General features: G+C 41.7%; 1 protein-coding gene across 4 annotated transcripts in view; it reads left to right on the top strand.

Moving 5' to 3' along the window:
- LOC137182888 (serine/threonine-protein kinase WNK1-like) overlaps positions 1-18,482 on the top strand; it is a 29,398-nt gene that overhangs the window by 7,601 nt on the left and 3,315 nt on the right. For 3 of the 4 annotated variants that reach the window (XM_067589453.1, XM_067589454.1, XM_067589456.1), the window contains exons 3-27: positions 5,003-5,175; positions 5,418-5,638; positions 7,283-7,440; positions 8,788-8,876; positions 8,988-9,207; positions 9,372-9,473; positions 9,649-10,033; positions 10,142-10,296; positions 10,511-10,594; positions 11,013-11,048; positions 11,588-11,722; positions 12,972-13,048; positions 13,134-13,296; positions 13,386-13,502; positions 13,829-13,942; positions 14,048-14,096; positions 14,198-14,341; positions 14,906-15,924; positions 16,012-16,086; positions 16,215-16,334; positions 16,429-16,756; positions 17,329-17,506; positions 17,632-17,825; positions 17,948-18,103; positions 18,195-18,418. In XM_067589453.1, the coding sequence (XP_067445554.1) occupies positions 5,003-5,175; positions 5,418-5,638; positions 7,283-7,440; positions 8,788-8,876; positions 8,988-9,207; positions 9,372-9,473; positions 9,649-10,033; positions 10,142-10,296; positions 10,511-10,594; positions 11,013-11,048; positions 11,588-11,722; positions 12,972-13,048; positions 13,134-13,296; positions 13,386-13,502; positions 13,829-13,942; positions 14,048-14,096; positions 14,198-14,341; positions 14,906-15,924; positions 16,012-16,086; positions 16,215-16,334; positions 16,429-16,756; positions 17,329-17,506; positions 17,632-17,825; positions 17,948-18,103; positions 18,195-18,418 (4,716 nt within the window). The remainder of the gene's footprint in view (positions 1-5,002; positions 5,176-5,417; positions 5,639-7,282; positions 7,441-8,787; positions 8,877-8,987; positions 9,208-9,371; positions 9,474-9,648; positions 10,034-10,141; positions 10,297-10,510; positions 10,595-11,012; positions 11,049-11,587; positions 11,723-12,971; positions 13,049-13,133; positions 13,297-13,385; positions 13,503-13,828; positions 13,943-14,047; positions 14,097-14,197; positions 14,342-14,905; positions 15,925-16,011; positions 16,087-16,214; positions 16,335-16,428; positions 16,757-17,328; positions 17,507-17,631; positions 17,826-17,947; positions 18,104-18,194; positions 18,419-18,482) is intronic. The other variant, XM_067589457.1, reaches the window with a different exon arrangement.

The following is an 18,482-nucleotide window of genomic DNA, read 5'->3' as shown; positions in this document are numbered from 1 at the left end:
ACTTTCATATCAGTTTCATCTACAGTTTATTACACTGAAAGAACTTTAAGGAAATGAAATACATCAGTAAAAAAGCAGAGCTGAATGGCAGCTTTGTGCATCGCAGCACTCAAAATAGACCAGAAAGCAAAACTGACAAAAATAACTGTTTAGTGTGATAATTTGATTATCTAGAATATAATAGGAAAATAAGATTATTTATAGGTTATTTGTGGGAACGTGGAGGAGACCCTTGACAAAATGAAAGCCTCCCTTGCGTACATATTATCAGGCATGTTTGCAGGGTTGTCCTTTTTGTATAATCTCTAGAAAATCACATATTTAAAATGCAGGCACAGTATTAGTCAAAACCTTTGCAGTCATGTTTTCATTCAACCATATTTATACAAAGTCTTTGAACATTCATTCAGTGATTGTGATTTAACAGTGTCAGCTTTTTTCAAGTAATGTGCTTTGAAGTGTTAGTTATGTTGGCTCTCTTTGGGACTCTTTGGACCCTGTATTTCCTAACAGCATTTCAGCTGGATATCTGTTTTTATTTTCTGCACCATTAAAATCAGATGAATAGATGTGAGGCAGTTGCGGATCTGTCATCTAGTCTTTTGCTGACAGCTTGACTGACAGTCACAGTGATCTTTGACCTCATCGCCATGTGTCAGGGGAACACCAAAGATTTCTGCCTATTGAGAAATACTGCACTTAATGCAATAAGTAAGCAACCTTTAGTGTGGATCCATCTAACATGGCTTCTTGACTTATCAGCCGTTACCCAGATCCCAACCAATGAGGGCTCCATGTAGCCCTCAGTCTCAACCTCAGAGCAGGGAGCTGACAGAGCCCGCCCATGGCATGATCACAGGCTTCTTTTTTTTTCACTCTGTCTGTTTTTAGGGTTGTTGGGTTATTCATGATGGCCTTTGCCTAGAAGCAGTTTTTTTTTCCTGCTCTGCTCTGGTGATACAGTATTTAACTGCCATTACATGTGATTCACAGTGGGTGGAAATGCCACAGGTCAAAGAGTTATTCAGATAATATTAGGGTGTGGTGATTATAGTTGATATGAACATCACAACATTCATAGCAGCATATTTCTTATCGCCTCATACATCAAGACATGGCAAATCCGTGCATGCAGAATCACATAAATCACATATACAATAATTAAATTGATTTTCCCATACAGTTTGTAAAATATCTGCATCGTGGAAATAAAGTTACCCCAAACCACTGCTCTTTGTCTGCTAAGCAGACATGGAGCTCAAATCTAACACTGAATAGCTGTATATTTTTTTTGAAGGGACTTTTTGCTTGATAATTTAATATAACAGCTTATCAAGTTGTAACACTGAACTAAAACAATGGGATCATGATTTTAAAAGTTCTTTTATGCTTGCTTGCATACTGACTCTGCAGAGATGTCAGAAACTCAAAGTGTTGAAGCCTCTATTTTCTTGATATTAAGTGTTTCTGCAGAACTCTCACACTCTCACTTAATCTGTATGCACACGTTTTTTTTTTTCATGGCTGCCTCAGAGATAATGCATAGGCATTGGTGGTGGCTTTTTAGTGAGCTGACTCATGCCCACTCTGTTAAATAGAGATGCTGTGATTCAAATGCAGCTGCTGTTGCCGTCTGAGTGCCTGCCAGGTTTCCTAATTTATAGACATTTAAAGCCTCGCCCTGAAAATGGCATGTAGAATATGCTGGGACCATAGACAGTAGAACAAGACGAGGTCAAAACCTAATATATGGCTGGACCGCATATGAAACCCTAGAGGGCCTTTCATTTGAAACGGATACAGGAAGTGGCGGCATTCGGCCTACCAATGGTGTAACTTCATCACTCAGTGAGTCACAGACATTCATGTTTATTGGGCTGGCCCCGCTGTTGCTGTCCAGCCAAAAATATGGACAAAGAATCTGAAGACGCCCCTGTGTGTTTTGTAAAATCTTAATCTCTGGTTTCCCAGTTCTTAAACCATTTATTGAGTTCTGAAAAGATTGTTTTAATTGCTAGTTCAACAAATTTCATCTAAATATTTTATTTGTGAAAGTCAAGCAAATGAAACAGTATAATTTTAGTTTGTCTTTGGCCTAAGCAGTAATGGGAGAAAGTATTCCTATTTGTTTCCCTTCCATTGTTCAGTGAGTGGTTAGCCTGTCCGCTCAGGATTTGTGGATGTACCAGTGACCACCAGGCACTGTTCTCACTGACACTGAGAGCAGGACATGGCACAGGCCAAAGAACTCTTTCAACTTATAGTCAAAGGTGGTTTGATGTGTCTTATGATTTTAAGACTGTAAATTCCTGGAGGGTTTACTTTTAAGTGGTGAGAGTTATGTAACTGGTTTGTAACTGGCTTGTGCTGAGCAATTTACAGAGAAAATGTTAAAGGGTCTAGTGTGGGAGTTAAATATTTTTCTGGGGTTTTTCTCTGTGTTTTTGTGTCTGGCACTTAGTCAGTGGCTCTCAAAGTGATCCGGGAACCCCCAGGGGTCCTTAAGGGTGTTCCAGGTGGGCCCCAGCAAAAAGGAGAATCATTTATTTTCACTTTAATTCCATTCATAAGTAACACAATGAATGTATGACTATTTTGGTCATGGGTTTCATATACTTTCTGTAATAAAACATCTAAAGCAAAAATCCTATCAGATGGGCGACACTGGGACAAATTCTTATCAAATGGGGGTCGGTGGTCTAATTTGTGTCAGTTTAAGGGTCCTTGATATGAAAAATTTTGGGAACCACTGACTTAGGCGCAAAAAACAAACTTTTCACATTTGAAAAACTGTCTTTCAAATGCATCGGACACATCACATGTCTGACATACTCATATACTCTGAGCATATCTCCTTTTTGATCACTGTAGTCACTGGATTAGAGTCTAAAATAATCATCCTGTGATCTTTATCAAGTTCAATATGCTTGTTTTTGACATTATGCACAATGCAGGAAAAATCTGCAGCTGTTCAGTAGATTTCACAAAAAATATGCTTCAAGTCATGAAGTCATTGCATTAATCTTAAATGTAAACACCATGATGATTATTTTTTTGTTGTTGATAAAGTAGTTTGGTATTTGTGGGGGTTGCAGTGCTGCACACACTAGGGTAGGAGCTCTGATGCTACACTGGATGCTTTGCATGACTGTCTTCACATGGTGTGCAGAAAGAGAAAGGGGAACCACTGCCCCACCAGCAAAGTAGGTCATTGCACGGAGGAGCCTCCATTACTCACCCATCTTCCCTCACCTCCTGTTTCCTGATATTGCTGCCTGATTCATTGTCTTCCCCTGCTCCTAATTGTTTCCACATGTCTCTCTGTAACTTCTCATTATGTCAAATTGCCCTCAGACGTTGCAAAAAAATGCAGCCTAAAACCCTCAATATACCTCCAGCAAAGTTTGCAGCACGTTTCTCTTCAAATGATATCAGTCACTGGAAAGTTTTCTGTCTCTCGCTGTCGCTGACATACACACACACACAAGTCAAACGCTCGCTCTCCACTCACAAATGGGTTGAATTTCCTGGATAGCCTGGCTAGTAGCCAGGTCTCTGGGGGTTTCAAGGGAGGTCTTTGGCTGCGGGGTTTCACTGGGCTTGTCTAACTGGTATGAGTTAGCTGCTCTACAGTCATGCATGTTGTAAATGTAGGTCACGCCAGGAATTACTCAGGAAATTTGAGAAGGGCGGTTTTACACATTCCGGGTTTTTTTTTTTTTTTTTTTTTACTTTTTGGCTAAGAACCTACATCCAAAAGCCATTATTGCCAATCCTTATTTATGCACAGGCCATTTAAAGAATGTTAAATCACATTGGACAAACAATAATATCAGATATGCATACATTTAGCTATTATTCATTATCAACCCCATCAGCTGCCAGAACATTTGCTGACTCTTATCATCCATAGCTTAGTTCAAAAACAGATCTTGGTGAGTACAATAGTTTTCTTTTGTGGTCTTACCCACTGTATCTAGTATGAGGCTATCAGAAGGGCTGAGAAATATATTAATATTCATTATCTTCTATCATTGTTAACATAGTAAAGCACAATACACACAGTGTTAACTGATTAACAATACAAAGACAGTGCTCAGTTATTAAGAATGTCTGTCTGTTATTTCATTTGGAAGCTTTTCACTGCTGTAACGGACAGTTTTTGTAACAAAAAAACAGATGGTTTTCAGCATCTAAACATACATACTGTGAGGTTTTGATATTGTCGTCAGGTATTGGTGATATTTATTTTTCCCACATTGCTTAAACCTACTTTAGAGTGTTGATTGCTGAGATGAGTGTAGCTTGTGTATAAAAGTAAAAGGCTCAAAGAGGACGGTTTTGATGTGGTGTAACAGGCCTGATTTAGGCTATTCTTTTTTTTCTTTGTTAGACACAGTCAGATCTTCTCTAGTTCTGAGTCATACAGTGGCTCTTTTCTTATTTTGGTTTGGTTGGAATCTAGGACAAAGCTCGACACATTCCTTTTGGTTCACAGTCATCCACCAGAGAAAACAGGGCCACATCCCTCTGCCCCCAACTGTATGTGTGCCTGTGCAGGAACATGTATGCAATTCTTTGTGTGCTGAAGCAAATGGATATTGCACTACCTTTTTTAGTTGAACTTTCAAAGGTGTTTTATCTAATATGAAACATACAGGTTGTGAATTTAAAAAGTGGAAATCTGATCCCAGACTGGTAGTTGTCACATTTAGATATACGCAGCCTGATGCCTCTTCAACACTTTTAATAAACAAATAAGTAATTCACACATTGAGGCAGAATTAGATATCACTCCTGATGCAGTCACACTTTTGAGTGATTGTATGATGATGAGCTAACCAATACATCAAATTCCCCTAGTCTGTCTTCAATCTTCAAATGATCATCAAACATTTGACCCTTTTCACTGACTTTTTAAATTAATCTGTATACCTCTATAAATAGTGCTGCCCTCTGTGTTGTGTTGAATCTTCAAATATTTCCTTTTTGTCCCCTGCAGGATCGTAAATTGTCAAAGACAGAGCGGCAGCGCTTTAAGGAGGAAGCAGGGATGTTAAAGGGACTACAGCATCCCAACATTGTCCGCTTTTACGACTCCTGGGAGGGACCCTCCAAAGGCAGGAAGTGCATTGTACTGGTTACTGAACTCATGACCTCTGGCACACTCAAAACGTGAGTCTTGGTTGAGCTAACAAACGCTTGAATACTGTACTCGTATATATACAGTGTGCACTGCCCCATTTTGACAAACGGCCCATCTTGATTATTGATTATAAGTAACATAACCCATATTTGTATTACATTTTAAAAAACAAAATATGTGTTGCACTTTATATAAACTGCTCTGTGTTTCCTTGCATACTTTGTAAACTACTTAACAGATGATGTGAAAATGATGACCTGTTTTCTTGTAGATATCTGAAGCGGTTCAAGGTGATGAAAATTAAAGTGCTGCGGAGCTGGTGTAGACAAATCCTCAAGGGGCTTCACTTCCTTCACACTCGGGCTCCTCCCATCATCCATAGAGACCTAAAGTGCGACAACATTTTCATCACAGGCCCAACAGGATCCGTTAAGATTGGAGACCTGGGACTGGCCACACTGAAGCGCGCATCATTTGCCAAGAGTGTTATAGGTACGACTCCGAAGTCATTTCTACCTCCTGATCCCTGTCCTACTGTGGGGCAGTACCTTTTCTGAGGTCATGATATTATGTTTTGTATTGAAAATGACGGTGTTATAAAGAAGGTATTTTGCTTTGTTTTACTGACGATGTGGTTCAAAAACAGACCACAGCGTTTCAGCTGTCTCTCAAACCACAGCTCAAATGGAGGCCAAATACTGTGGTAATCTTAGGCAGATAACCACAAGGCTTTCTCTCTTTGGACTCACAGCAACTCTATCAAGTTTGGTCATTGTACAGAATATTTCTGTTCTATGTTTCTCCAAAAAAGAGAGGGTTTTTTTCCAGGCACCTACTGAATGTAAGTAGAGCCTAATGTTTCTCCTACTGTTAAACATTAATATCATTATTATAATAGTTGTCATGCCTTCTTGCAGGCTAACCTGGCCATGGCTAAAGGTATGGCCTTTGCTTCTGTCTTAGACTGGTCTTTGTTCTGTGGTTTGGAAATATGTGGTCTGTTTGCCAGTTATATACCCATAATGTTTAACATCTCTTTCTATGGGTTTGCCTCAACAGGTTTTTTTTCCTAGTGTTTGTCTCTTACTGTCTTTTAAAATATTGCAGGACCGCAGAATCTTTTTGCTCCATCTTTGTGTCCAGGGAGCTCTCCCCACTTTCTCTCTGTCAGCCTTTTGCGTTTATTTATTTTATTTTATTTTTTTTACTTTCACATTTTTTTCTTGGGTATGTTTTTAAAATGTAGGCTCTAGCCTCAGCTGTGCCCCATTCTGCTGTTTGGAATGAATAGGGTACTGCTGGTCATTGAGTAAGTATGAACTTTTATGGGCCTGGTAAGTCTGACAGTGTGCTGTAACACACATCAATATCAAAAACAATTGCATTCAAATAACCAAATGAGTTTTTCTGTGTAAGACCTAAGATTGAACATAAAAATGATCAAGTAATGAATCAAAGCTGATGTGCAGAGACACACTGCTGAGAACAGTAACTAGCTATGGGATCTGCTTCTCTCAGCCTTGACCGTAACACTTTCAACCTGTAGGTCAAGAAGAGATGGTAAGTCAGACTTCAAAAGGTGAGTGTACTATAAAAAGCAATGTTCATGTGGTTTTAAGGTAAGGTCTTGACAAAAGTTACTTCCATAGCTAGTCATATTTCTCTTACAGAGATCATTGGCGTCCCTTTTAACATTCCACTGTATTTTGGCCTATGTACTATTCCTAAGTGCCTTATTTAAAGCTAATGTCAAACATGGCAAATAACTCATTTTGGCTCACAAGTGTGTTCTGCACATTGGCTACCTCAGTCACATTCTTTATATCTCAACATGTGAAGGTCTTACACAGACAAACACGTGCCTTCTTCTCAACAGTCTAACTGAGTCCAGCTTCTCCCTCCTTTTTTGTTTTCTGTCTCTTTTTTTGCTTTCCTTCCCCTTTTCTTTTTTTCTCTCTCTTCCAACTTTCACCTCACAGGTTCTACCCCAGGAGACGTCAACAGGCTGGTCACTCTTCTCATCCTCCTCTTCCTCAACCCCTCACGGGTTAGAGGAGCAGAGGGGCAATGGGTTGTGAGAAGCCCACTCAATCAGTAAGGAAGTTCGAGAGTTCTGAATAGTTGTTTTGATTTAAGGTACCCCTGAGTTCATGGCGCCTGAGATGTATGAGGAGAAGTACGACGAGTCAGTGGATGTGTATGCCTTTGGAATGTGCATGCTGGAGATGGCCACCTCAGAGTACCCGTACTCAGAGTGCCAGAATGCTGCACAGATCTACCGCAGAGTTACCAGCGTAAGTCCTTTTATTCAACCCTCCATGTCACTCCTCTGCCCTGCCTTCACCTCTTCCTATGTGCCAAGAAGGCCTAGTGTCCCATTCTGGAATAATTTTCTATTCACATAGCTGAACCTGCTATGGTCACATTCCTGCTGAGTCTTCTTTATCAAGCTTATTTTACATTTCTGTCTTCTAAACCTGTATTTCACCTCTCAACAAGTGCATTCCTGTATTTCCCAGTCCCTGTTACCCTGTTTGAACAAATCCCAAACTTGCAGGACCTCTAAGAGAAAACATGTTATTTACACAAACAAGCCCCTTTTGCTTCACCTCATCCTGTTTTTTTCCTTTGTCTTTCCTTCTGAATTATGTCCTATGTTGGTTAAGCATGTAGACCTGAGGCTTTGTATGACTGAGAGGCTGAACAAGCATATTCCTGTTATCATCCTAACGGCTAATAGTTCAGTCTTTTGTCATTTCCGGGAGGGCAGTAACTGTCATAGAAGGAAACACATATTTTTGGTCTTATTCATACAACTCCTACTGGCCTACTGATATGATTCATACTCTTGCAATTACAAGAGTCTCATAGATAAAAAGGTTAAACCTGTTCCTGGAGTGATATCTACCAAATGGGCCTTGAAATTTATACTAGTACCTTCACTAAAGTCATTTCCACATGATTTAACGAAGGTTTTTTATTTATCACATGGCTAGATGTTGACTTCTTCAGTCCTTTTGATCAGCTACAAATAGCTGATACCGCAGAGCAGCAGACACAGTCAACTCACTCGAGAAACAAAGTGCTGTTGTGGTGTTGAGCCTACATTTAGGTGGTGTCACATGCTCTGGTTTTACAGTAGTATTCCTTTGGGAGATGGGCTGTTATTCTTCCTGTTCTTACAGTCAGCTCAGCTGTTCAGCTCTCAGCCAGTCCTCCATTTTTATGTAGCACCAGGCAGTTTTCTGTTGCTATTGGATCAATTCATCACCTCTTATCAGCCGTCCTTCATTCACTCATGCCCTCCTATTCCCCTCACTTGACATTCTGCGGTATTTAAATGCCACCAGGCAAAGAGCACACCATCTTTATAACTTTATTTTAGCGACTACTTCTCCAACTTCTTACTGTGATTTTTGAGATGCTCTATAGATGAAAATGAAAAGAGGAAGTTTGTACTTTTGTACCTTACTGTTAAAGATTGTGATTATTTCAATCATTCAGAATGTGACAGTATATAATAGTATTATACTAGTAGTACATAGATGAAAATGACAACAAGGTATGGGCTAGTATCCAAAATTTAGAAAGAATAGATGAGATGAGAACTATTCTCATTCAGTGTTCTGTGTTTCCTATAGGGGGTGAAGCCAGGCAGCTTTGACAAGGTGGCCATTCCTGAAGTGAAGGAGATCATCGAGGGATGTATTCGCCAGAACAAGGATGAGAGGTCTCTAACTTAAGAAGAGCACATGTTTACAAATTTAGGGTGGTCAAGCTCTCCCCGAACATACACATTTTATGTCTTCCGTTTGCTTACCGCTTGTTTCTGTCTATTTAGGTACTCGATCAAGGACCTTCTGAACCATGCCTTCTTCCAGGAAGACACAGGGGTGCGTGTGGAGTTGGCAGAGGAGGATGATGGAGAGATGGAAGCTATCAAGCTGTGGCTCAGAATTGAGGATGTGAAGAAGCTCAAGGGGAAGTACAAAGACAACGAAGCTATTGAGTTCTCCTTTGACCTCAGCAAAGACGTCCCAGAGGATGTGGCTCAGGAAATGGTGACTTTAACTTTTAATGCTATAGTCATTAGACTTATGTCTTTAAAAACACTTTATTAATTCCATCACTGGTGAAGAGTGTATGTCGATTGATTAAAAGGGTTAGTTACCACAATGTTTGAAAAGTTTATTGCTGAATTGTACATCATGTCCCTGTGCTTTAGGTTGAGTCTGGTTATATATGCGAAGGTGACCACAAGACCATAGCTAAGGCCATCAAGGACAGGGTGTCTCTGATCAGTCGCAAGAGAGCACAACGGCAGCAGGTGTGTCCTTACTCGCCATATTGCATCCAATGTTTTTATGTGTACTGTCTGCTTAGGTGCGTTGCTGAAATTCTTAATGCAGCCATATGATGTATGTAATTGTGCTGTGATCAGATGTTGCCCATTGATGCTCTCTTGAAGGATTTTAATACATTTGGCACTGATTGTCTTGAAGGTCAGAGAAGAACAGGAGAAGAGAAGGCTAGAAGAAGAACAACAGATTCAGTTACCGCCAGCACAGCAACCAGGCCAACAAACTAGCACGGAGATGTCTCAGCCGGTGCCACAGCCTGCATCTTATGTCTCTCCACAACCAAACCAACACAGCACACAGATGTCTGCCCAGCCTACATCTCAGCAGAGCATTCAGAGCACTAACTACAACACTCCCCAGTCAACCCAGCTGACTGGCATGGCACAGGGGGTCCCTTATGTCCCCCAGTCAGCTGGGCAAGTCCCAGTCCCAGTTCCAGTTCAGGGTCAGAGTGTGGTTACCATCCAACCAGAGTCAGAGGAACCTGAAGCTGACCTACACCAACAGCTGCAGCATGCTGGAGGAGGTATCTATCAAAGATGATTTATGGCCTGATATACTTACAGCTCATGCATGATAATAAAATGGTTTGGGTGTTTTTCACATAACTAACCCTCTTGTCCCCCTCTTACAGTCACTCACATGGGAGACAGACAGCACGGTTCTTCCGAGGCCCAGCCTGTTCAGCCTGAAATGTCCTACAGTAACCCTCCCGGTCAGCAGCTTCAGCCCCAGGTGTCATGCCCTCAGACACAAAATGACCAAAATCAACAGCAGCAGTTGTCAGTGGTGAGTCATGTTTAATATAGAATATGATCCACTGTGCTGAATTAAAGAGATGATTTCCCTTTGGTATATGCTCAGAATTATGCGTGTGTGTGTGTGTGTGTGTATATATATATATATATATATATATATAATGATCCTTCATTAGTTTACTTTTTACTTTCTACTTTGCCTAATTTTTAACCACATACGCTGTTTTCTCTCTGTGTTTCATAAGGTTCAACCCCAAATGCAAGGTGTGAAGCCTGAAGTTATCCCTGTTGTGCCCGGCAGCCAGTCTGTTCCAGTGGCACCTCAGCAGGTATACTTACGTCATACTACATGTTCTAATGTCTTAAGAGTAACTTAACACCAAGCTGAGAAGCCTTGTTTCACTGACCTGTTGTGATTAAGTTTCAAATCTGTTGCACCTAACAACACACTTGTGTATATATGATAGTAATGTCAGGGTTTACTGAACACACCCTGAGTACACTTCTTTATCACTGCAGTAAAGTGAGGACTTTAACTACTCAAAATCAGCAAAAACAAGATTTTCAGATGGTGTTAAATTAACCGTCTATATACTCTGCTTCAGGCGGCTGTGTCAAAGCTGCGGAGTCTTCTGAATCCCCAAAGCCTAGTTTTCCTGTCTGTTCTATTTTCCTAGGTTTGCTTGTCTTTTCTTTTCATTATCAACTTTCCCACTCTTACCCTGTGTTATGTTTTGTTTCTTATAGTACGGAGTTTACTACAAACCATCGCTTCCCCCTCAGGTAGATAAAATGTCCCATTTTGCTGTTACCACTTTTAAATACACCCACAGCCTTTCAGATGTTCTGGGGAAGAAAGTTAACGTAAAGTTTTATATTGGTCTGTGTGGTAGACTCTGTGTTTGTGGTCAGTTTTCACAGATGTTTGGTAAGTTTTGACTTAGTTGTAGTAGGATTTCAAAAAATGAAATTTATGGCATGCAAATAAACGAGACAATAGTTTTTGAAACCTTGCAAGTACAGTTTAGATGGACACAACTATATACATGTCTCTAAAGTGGTCGTTAGATGTTCAATGACTTGCCACCTTATACTGTCAAATAGATAGAGGGTCTGATTTATGTAACTATGTTATCCAACAGGTAAGTGCATGTGGCTTTGGAGAAGAGCCAAAATAAATAAATGGAAGCTTTTAGATAAGAAAGAAACTGCGTTTTCAGGAAGTAGCTTGAATACCAGTAGGAATGTGTTTTTATCTCAACCTCTTACCCATCTGATTTTAGCCTGTTTCTGCCTCTCCATTTTTATCTCTTTTCATATAGATGCCCACCCAGCAGGTGATGATACCCCCATCCTCTCAGTCATCTCCTCCTCAGCAACAGCAACAGCCAGAGAGCAGCACTTCTCTTCAGAGCCCCGCTCTACCACAGGCACAGACTGGAGCTCAACAGCTACAGGTGACACACACCTACCCTGCTCATAATTTCAGACACACACTGACATACAGTATATATGTGTTTAACTCATTAGTTCCTCTCTTTACCATACTACAGTGTGAATTTCATGCTGTCCATTTTATATGTGCAGTTCTTCTAAATCTCTGTCCTTTTCTCTGGACACACTATTCTCATTACCATGGCTTTCCACTGTTTTCTTTCACCTCCCCTCTGCATGCTGCTTATTCCTGCATGACTATTAGTCTTGGGCCAATGATCCAAGTCCTATCCTGTCTCCTCCACTCAACGCAGAGCACCTATACTTCCTCTATCAGGCCTCGTGCCTCTCTGTACTGCAGGTACTCAGTGCACCACATAAATTTATGTGTGTGTGTGTGTGTATGTGGGTCAGGTGTGAAGCATTTGGTCCTTTTTACTCTGTCCGTGTTCCTTGAACTATGTGTGCTTTCCTCCCAAAACATGAAGAGTCAAGTATTCACATTTTAAATCTTTTTTTCATTGTTTTATGTTAAATAAAACACAACCCTTTACATACATTTCATCATAGAGCACCAACAAACATACAAGTAACATAAGGAGGACAATAAGGTTTTTTTTTTCCCACCCACATTCCCACCACCACACACCAACATATAAGAGCATAGAACAGTGTTTGTGTTGAAGACTGTTAATATTTGACCAAAACGCTATGTCATCAGTTTCACATCATTCTGGCTCTTCAGATCAAAACAGCTCAAAGGTTTTACTTGGACCTTTAAGTCCTCCATGAAACACTACCCCAGTAGACATAATCTGTTATCAGTTACAAAAATCACAGTTTATTGAAACTTGAAATTGATAGAACAGCAGTAGTTTATATAAACATGTATAAACAGAGAAACATGGCCACATTCTGGAGGAAATGAAATGAAAACTCCATTGTACAGCAATATTTACACTCTGTCTGAGAGCTGAGTAATGGCCGCACCTGTAGTACTCAGATACAACCATCAACATCTCACCAGGTTAAACAGCTCCATCTGGTGGATGGTTTGATTTTTAACCATTATATTTTCTGTAAATGTTTTATCAACATAAATGGTTAAAAGTCAAATTTAATGAGTATGCAATGACATATAAAGATTCAAAGGTTAACTATGTACATTCCTAAATCATTTCAAATTAGTAATGCACAAACAGTAGGACTTTCCATTTTGCGATTTGGTTTTGATATGAAGTGATTTATTCATGAAAGTTTTCTGTGTTTCAGGCCCCTGTGAGTGTTCCTCAGTCCACGCCAGTTGAGCAGCCAGGCTCTGCAGCTTTGGTGCCTCCACCTGTGGAAAGGTGAGAAAGAACTTGATTAAAATGTCAGATTTTGTAACAAAAACATCTTGTCAGAATGTTTCTCATGGATCCTCGTCTCTTTCAGCTGCCTGTCAGATGCAGCTTCAGGTCTTAGTGACGGCAATGATGGAAATTCTACATCAGGAGGCCGTCATGAGGGGCGCTCACTAAAGCGCCACCAGCGACGATCCGTCCGCAGTCGCTCCCGCCATGACAAGACTGCAAAGGCTAAACTGAATGTTCTCAGTGTACGGATCTGAACTGATAAGTTCATTTATATTCTTTCTTGAACTCTTTTTTTGATGAAACCTTTTTAACCTGAATGAATCTTTTGCAGATCTCTAATGTGGGCGACAGAGTAGCAGAATGTCAGCTGGAAACGCACAACAGGAAGATGGTGACCTTCAAATTTGACCTTGATGGTGATAATCCAGAGGAAATTGCACAAATCATGGTAACAGTGACTCTCTTCTCTAAACAAAACCACAATTCATAGAGACTCTACATATGTGTATCATATACACTCAAATTCATGCATAAATTGTTGCATGTCTACCATTCATGAAGTACCTTTGAATTCACAACTGACAATCCAGTGACAGCTCACTGTAAATGAACAAAAAACAATAGCAAAGGACACATAAAACTAAATTCCTACTATTAAATATCTGTAGCCTCAACCTCAACAGTGCTTGTCACAATTATTGAGCTGGTGTGTGGAGTTTTCTCACAGTATATGTAGTTTAGATACAGTAGTTGAACTTTTGCTTTATGTTTCAGGTTTCGAGTGAGTTCATCTTGGAAAGTGAGCGAGAGTCCTTCATCGAGCAGGTCCGTGAAGTCATAGAAATGGCTGATGAGAAAGGAGAGGGCATGAAGGAAGGCTTTCCCCAGGTATTACTTTACTACGCAGTACCTTTTTATTAGCCAAATATTCATACTGTCAATTTCAATCCTCACCCGAACCCGAAGACTTACCTAAATTCGATCTCTCCACAGATGATTGATCTTCAGCAACAGCCTGAGCTTTCTGTTCCCATGCTGCCAGGTAATCAGCCAGCCACACATACAATACTTAATTCCCAGTTATTCATTTTCTGAAGTCCAACTCCTGCCTCACTTCTGACTTTCTTTTGACTATTTCCTCAGGCATTAATCCCAACACTGCAGCCCAGGTGGTGCATTCGGCAGGACGAAGGTTCATAGTCAGCCCAGTGCCGGAGTCCCGTCTTAGGGAACAGTTCTTTGGCCCTCCTTCTGCTAATACCTCCTTTGGAGATGAACCTGCCCCAGGTGAGAGAACTGAAGACTGTATATAGACTGCTTAGATAACCAATGAAGCAGCGACACAACAATAAGAATACAGCAGCAATTTATAGTGCACTGATGATATATGATGTGGCAGCAACACCACAGAAATGTAGTTTCTGACATTAAACCCCTCACAGCTCCATCAATAGTGTTATTTTTAACTTAGAGTCTGAAACTGAATTTAAACATTTTAAGTATATATTTGTAACTCCTATGTAGAGTTTGGTTGTTCAGAGTAATACATTTGATTATGCATGGAAATAAACAGGAATTGAAAACATGTCATTTGTTTGGGGTCCTTAAGTGTTATTGACCCTCTGACCAGTTCCATTGTCAAAACGTTTAACTCTGGCTGGTGATATTTTCTAAAACAAGACAATAAAAAGAGAATTAGAGAATAATAAACTGTTTTCTTTGTTATGCAGTATATTAGTCAACTGATCACATTAGCTGGGTTTTGCTTCTCAGAGTGCTCAGATTTCTCCACATTTTTGTCAATTTCCATTGATTATTTTAATTAAATGACTTATTCTCAATTATTTCTAGGGGCTCCTATGACATTGGGCCTTTCCCTGTCTGCTCCATCTGGGATTCTACAGCAGGCTTTCAATAAAGTGAAGCAGGCTCGTGTAGAAAGAGGCAACACCATTGATCTTCCCACTGCTGATCAAGAACCAGGCACTGTCCCGTCCACTGAGGCTGTACTCGGCCCAAACTCTAACAGTGTTCTGGCTCCTCCAGAAGCTGTAGCTTCCACCACTGGCACTAATTTTCCTGCTGTGTCTCTCACATCGACTGCAACACCCTCACCACCTCCTTCAACTGGGAGGGTTTCCCCTCCGCCCATATCATCTCAGTCCCAAATTCCAGCTCCTGTCCCCAGTGAACCCTGTCTACCATGCCAGTCTTCTCATGAAACTGCCCCCTCACAGATTGCACCAACTGTCAGCATCCCTCCCTCATCTTCCTCCATTTCTCCTCCAGCTGTGCAGACCTCTGTCCCTGCAGCACCAGGGCCTCAGCTGAGCGGTAGTTCTGTATCCTCTGTTGCTACATTCAGTAATACTGTCTCTGTCCCTGCTTCAGAGCCTTCGCAGCCTTTTAATAGTGCCGCTTCATCCTCTCAGCCTATGAATTCATCCATCCATGCACCACAGCACACAACCTCCCAGTGTCCGCCTGTTCCCATTTCTGCTCAACCTGCACCTCCCACCTCGTTACCCAGTCAGAGCCAGCCACAGCCAGGGGAGTCAGAAGGGGCTGAGCTGCAGACCAAAGCCACTGGCAGAGATGATATCGAAGCCCTAGATAAAAAGCTACGCTCCCTCTTTAAAGACCAGAGCTCTGCTTCCTCCTCTGCATCACTGGATCCTGGACAGAACACAGGGACCTCCTCACCTCCCACTGGAACTTCTTCCCCTCCACCTGGAGTAGCTCTGGTACCTCCATCTAACCTTCCCCTCACGTCTGGGGTACAAGGTGTCCTGGGCCCCACAACCACCTCAGGACAGGGGATTACCCCAGCAGGACATGCCCAGACTCCCCCAACTAAGCCCAGGGCACAGGTGAGAGACATATCTAGGATCTAAGAGTAATCCCAAAATGCTGTTTATTACAATAATAATAATAAGTTCTTTGTTATATTTTTTTAGACTTTACCCACTGGTTTTGACCAAGCTGCTACACCTTCCTCCGACCTTGTGCCCCCATTTCCTGGACCAAATCAGGTGAGATCTGCTGTGTCCCTGTAATACTACCTGCCCTTTTACTTCTGCAGGTTTTTACCAGATGTGTTGAAGGTGTACTTATGTACTACTTAGATTGTTGATTTTATTCTGTTTGTTTGACTCCACAGTCACAGCAACCCCTGGGTAATTTGGATGCCCAGTTGAGGAGAGCTCTGAGCCCAGAGACTGTTCAGGGAGGTAACAGAGTCCAGCCTCCAGCAGCAGGTTTCACTCTGGGACGTTTCCAAGTAGGTTTATAATAGTCGCAGCTTAAAATGAATGTGGTTAAACCTCTTAAACCTTGAGCGCAGGTCATTAAAAATCCCTCCTCTCTGTGCTCAGGTGTCCGTTGCTGGTGATGGGACATCAAGCAGTGTTCCAGGTCCCCCCAGCATTGTCTCCTCTTCTTCCCACCCACCGTCCTCTACCTCTTCTTCCTCCTCATCTTCTTCCTCTTCCTCCTCCCCCTCAAGTCCAGAAAATACTCTCCACCGGTCATCCTCTCTGTCCAGAGGAGTCTGTAAATCTGACACTGTAAATGGAGCCTCATCTGTCTCTACTGGTCCTGCCAGTCAGCCCACCACCATAGGGCGCTTCCAAGTTTCCACAAGCACTAATGCAACATCTGGGCAAACAACTGGCTCTAAAGTGGGACGCTTTTCAGTCACAGGTGTGTATCAGGTGCACAGTCCGCAGAAGCTAGCTTTGATAAACTAGTGAAAGGCCCTCTTTATCAGGGACTAATGTTAAACAGGGTCCTTCTATACTGTACTGTTCTGACAACCGTACAAAATGATATTCCACGGTATTTTACCAGTTATTTCACTGTAACCGATCTGGCTAAAAGAAACGTTACAAATGTTTTAAAAATAAAATGACGATTTTATCACAGCTTTGATTTGTGGCCACGGTATAATCACAATAATGCACTCAGAGATTTCTCCAGAAAACTGTGTGAAGGCGTCGTCTTTGCTGCCTATTGCAGAGACCGTAGTGGAAATTATTAAGAACTTTGATGTCATTTTTTAAATAGCAAATTCAGTAGTCTCATCTGCTACTGAGCTGGAAGATCCAATATGTTTCATTCATTTCCTTATAATCCTTTTATTTGGTCAGTGGCATGAAACAAAGACTGTTAATCCTGTGCACGAGATGTTGAGGATACATTTTTAAATTGTTTAAGGTCTCCAGTTTAACTTAGTCCAGGCCAGTAATTGACATCATGTGTTAAATTTACCTCAGTGACCCCAGCCCCAGCAGCAGCCTCCGGCCCGTCACAAGGCTCCAGTATGCAGAACGGGCCCTCATCCTCAACCTCCGACCCTCATAATGCACATACCCATTACAGTAGTGACAATGACGATGACTCTGAGACTGACGACGAAGCTCTGCAGAAAGAAATCAGCCGTCTCAGAGAAAAGTATGTCACATGTTCACAATCCTATTTGATGCTACCTTCATTTCTCCTTATGAATGTTACTTCACATTTACGGTACAAGTGTTTTCAACATGACTATTTTTCTACCTTTGCTTTCTCGCTCACAGACACATGTTGGAGATTCAGGCCTTGCAGAGTCGTCAGAAAGAGGAGATAGAGTCCCTGTTCACACGGATGGGAAAAGCACCTCCTCCCTCTGTCTTTTCTCCTGCTGTGGCCATGGCTGGAGGTCGACGTAGGCTTAAAAGCAAAAGCCACAAATCCGCTCGCAGTAGTGGACAGCCCAGCCCTGTACACTCGGGTAAGGACAGTGAACTGGCTTTTCAACGTTTTGTCCACTTTGAGGTCAATACTTCAGTTTTTTAAAGTTTTATGTACCTTCTTAACCATTTTAATTTTTGTGTGCTCTGCTCATGTATTCAGGATCTCCGTCCTCAGCTCAGAGTCTTCATGGTTCAGAGTCGTCTCCAAAGCAAAGTTCACCATCAGCAACAGAGGCTTCACAATCAAGTGGCAAGTCATCTTTACAACAGCTCAAATCCTCTCCATCCATGCCCATTCTCAGTAGTTGCTCCACAGGTATGTGCAAACACTTCATCTTGCCGCACCGAGCGACCAGGCGGAATTTATTTCCTGTTTCCCATCTCACCTCTCTTTTCTGTATTCCCAGGAGTAAGCGGGACCAGCTCCACAAATGGTTCAGGCCACTGCCAGAACCACTCTACTTCTCTGACCCAGGCGACCGGACCCACCCCCTCTGCCTCTCACACCCAGAAGGGCAAGGGCACCTTCACCGATGACCTGCACAAACTGGTGGATAATTGGGCCAGAGATGCCATCAACCTCTCCCAGTGCAAGAGAGGTCCTAAAACTGGACCACAGGCAGCACATGATGTAAGCAAATGGTGTTGTCATATATGATACGTATGTTTTTGTAAACCACATAAAACAATCTTGT

The sequence above is a fragment of the Thunnus thynnus genome, chromosome 5, assembly GCF_963924715.1.
Source record: "Thunnus thynnus chromosome 5, fThuThy2.1, whole genome shotgun sequence".
Lineage (NCBI taxonomy): Eukaryota > Metazoa > Chordata > Actinopteri > Scombriformes > Scombridae > Thunnus > Thunnus thynnus.
The sequence above is the reverse complement of the archived record's forward strand: the minus strand, read 5'-3'. Positions and strand labels throughout refer to the sequence as shown.